Source organism: Echinococcus granulosus, assembly GCF_000524195.1.
Source record: "Echinococcus granulosus chromosome Unknown EG_S00202, whole genome shotgun sequence".
In the NCBI taxonomy this organism is placed as follows: Eukaryota; Metazoa; Platyhelminthes; class Cestoda; order Cyclophyllidea; family Taeniidae; genus Echinococcus; species Echinococcus granulosus.
In genome coordinates, this window is record NW_020170582.1 from 52,136 (window position 1) to 53,977 (window position 1,842).

A 1,842-nucleotide genomic window follows, 5' to 3' on the forward strand; every position below is an offset into this window, starting at 1 on the left:
TTTAGCACATACTACTCCTTAATTTACATAGCAAAATGTTAAAGAACTTGCTAGTTGGTTATAGTGATTTGTAGTAGAGGTACAGCCTTTATAAGTAGTAGAGATATTTAGAGCTGGTACAAAGCACATATTTTTTTACTTATTAACATTACTGAAATGTAAATCTTAATTGCAGCACATTCTAGATTAGGCAACGAACTATTTTAGCTACATATATTTGCTTGTTATGTTTAACTAAGTCTAGCATGGTGCACCATTCTTTGAACTTCATTGGGTATGTTCGTGGATCATAGGTTTAGTTAAAAAAGTTATTTACCTCGTAGGTACACTGGAAACTACCTCCTAGGACTTATACCCGGACTATTTGTAAGTTGTGTTTTCGTTACCGAGTCAATGGATTACTTTAGTTCGCAACAACAATTGAAATTTTTACTAAGTACGTCCAAGTTCAGGTAGGTCAAGCCGAGTGCTTCTAGTTCCGATTTTTGCCCCTCTGATACATTTATCTCATGCTTTTAGAATAAGGTCTATCCACCCCTTCTGGCAAGCATAATTGGAAACTGTGTTAATGCAGGTGCTCACTACCTCTTCAATTTCTACAGCGACTCTGGATTTGTGTAGGTTTGGAATAACCAATTGAACTCACTTTTAAAAGCGGATGAGATAGGCACCGTTTGCACATTTAGCCGCATTTTGAAAGAAGCCTTGGAAGATAATAAGTAATCCTGTGGCTAATCCCAAGTTTCGAAAAATTGTGGTCCTCTGGTTTAAAAAAATTTGTTCTGCAGCAAGGATGCAACCCAAGCTAACGTAGGAGTGGGTATACTCTGTTGGCATAAAACTTTTTAATTCACGATTAATCTATATTTTCTTCTGCAAATTTATTTTTACTCAGGTCATAGGGCATGCTATATTCTAGTAGTTCTTTCTAACGAATACAATACCATCTCAGCATAGAGTATGCCTAATACTGGTAAATTACATAAGTGCAGAGGATCACAACTTTATACTTCTGTTCTATTACTTTTGTCTTGATGCTATGCGAAATGAGCCATTCGTCAGCCAAGCATTTTTATTTGAAAAGTGGTTCAGCGATCTCGCAATCACTGGGATTTATGGCACAAGCGTCAGTTGTCGTTGCCTACATCCTAATCTCGCGCATTTACCGAAATACTTGGGATGGTGAGTTTTTGGTATAAACTGGATTTATGATCGTGGCCTCGACCCTATCAAACTCCTAAATAGGTAATCAAAGATGAGGACCTTAGAAAAGATGAATTAGTGTTCCGACGTATGTAAGTTGAAAGGAAACCACACAGTGTGTGTGTGCGTGCATCTGACGCCTAAATGTCGCAGACTGCATGTAAAGCACTCAGTGGTCTCATTTAGGTGTGCTTTTAGCAACTGTCTGGCCTTAAACCTAAAGTGAGTATTAGTACACTTAAAGTTCATCTTCGCGTTCTGTGTCAAACAGAAGGACTGAGCGAGAACTTGACCCTCTAGAGTGTTCAGACACTGGTCAACAAATCAAACCTTTTCAAAAACTACGCTAATGAATCTCCCAGGACTGTAGGCATTCTCAGCAGCCCAATGGTCAGCTGCTTCAATTCATGGTGTGAAGCATGAAGTTTAATTTGATCTACGATTTGGTAAATGGGTATATGCGGCAAAGAGTCTGTTGCCCAAATTTAGGCGTATATAAGGCAAAATAGCTTTGAGAAGGAAAAATTCATCGGATTCGAGAGTATTATTACCACGTATTTTCTTAAAATGTGCAATTATAAAGTCGTCCAATCAGTAAATCATTGAAATGTTAAGGGCGAACGCTCGACTTCGTGGTGG

The 1,842-nt window shown here is 38.3% G+C and overlaps 1 protein-coding gene across 1 annotated transcript in view; it reads left to right on the forward strand. All coding sequences in view use genetic code 11, as the record gives it.

Annotated features, from left to right (window-relative positions):
* Positions 1-245: 245 nt before the first annotated feature.
* The window catches only part of EGR_10252 (Multidrug and toxin extrusion protein), a gene marked incomplete at both ends in the record, with an annotated part of 3,375 nt that continues 1,778 nt past the window's right edge, over positions 246-1,842 (forward strand). The window contains 6 exons of the mRNA XM_024499501.1: positions 246-274; positions 324-366; positions 408-452; positions 520-617; positions 1,085-1,193; positions 1,246-1,295. Of these exons, the coding sequence (XP_024346087.1) occupies positions 246-274; positions 324-366; positions 408-452; positions 520-617; positions 1,085-1,193; positions 1,246-1,295 (374 nt within the window). The remainder of the gene's footprint in view (positions 275-323; positions 367-407; positions 453-519; positions 618-1,084; positions 1,194-1,245; positions 1,296-1,842) is intronic.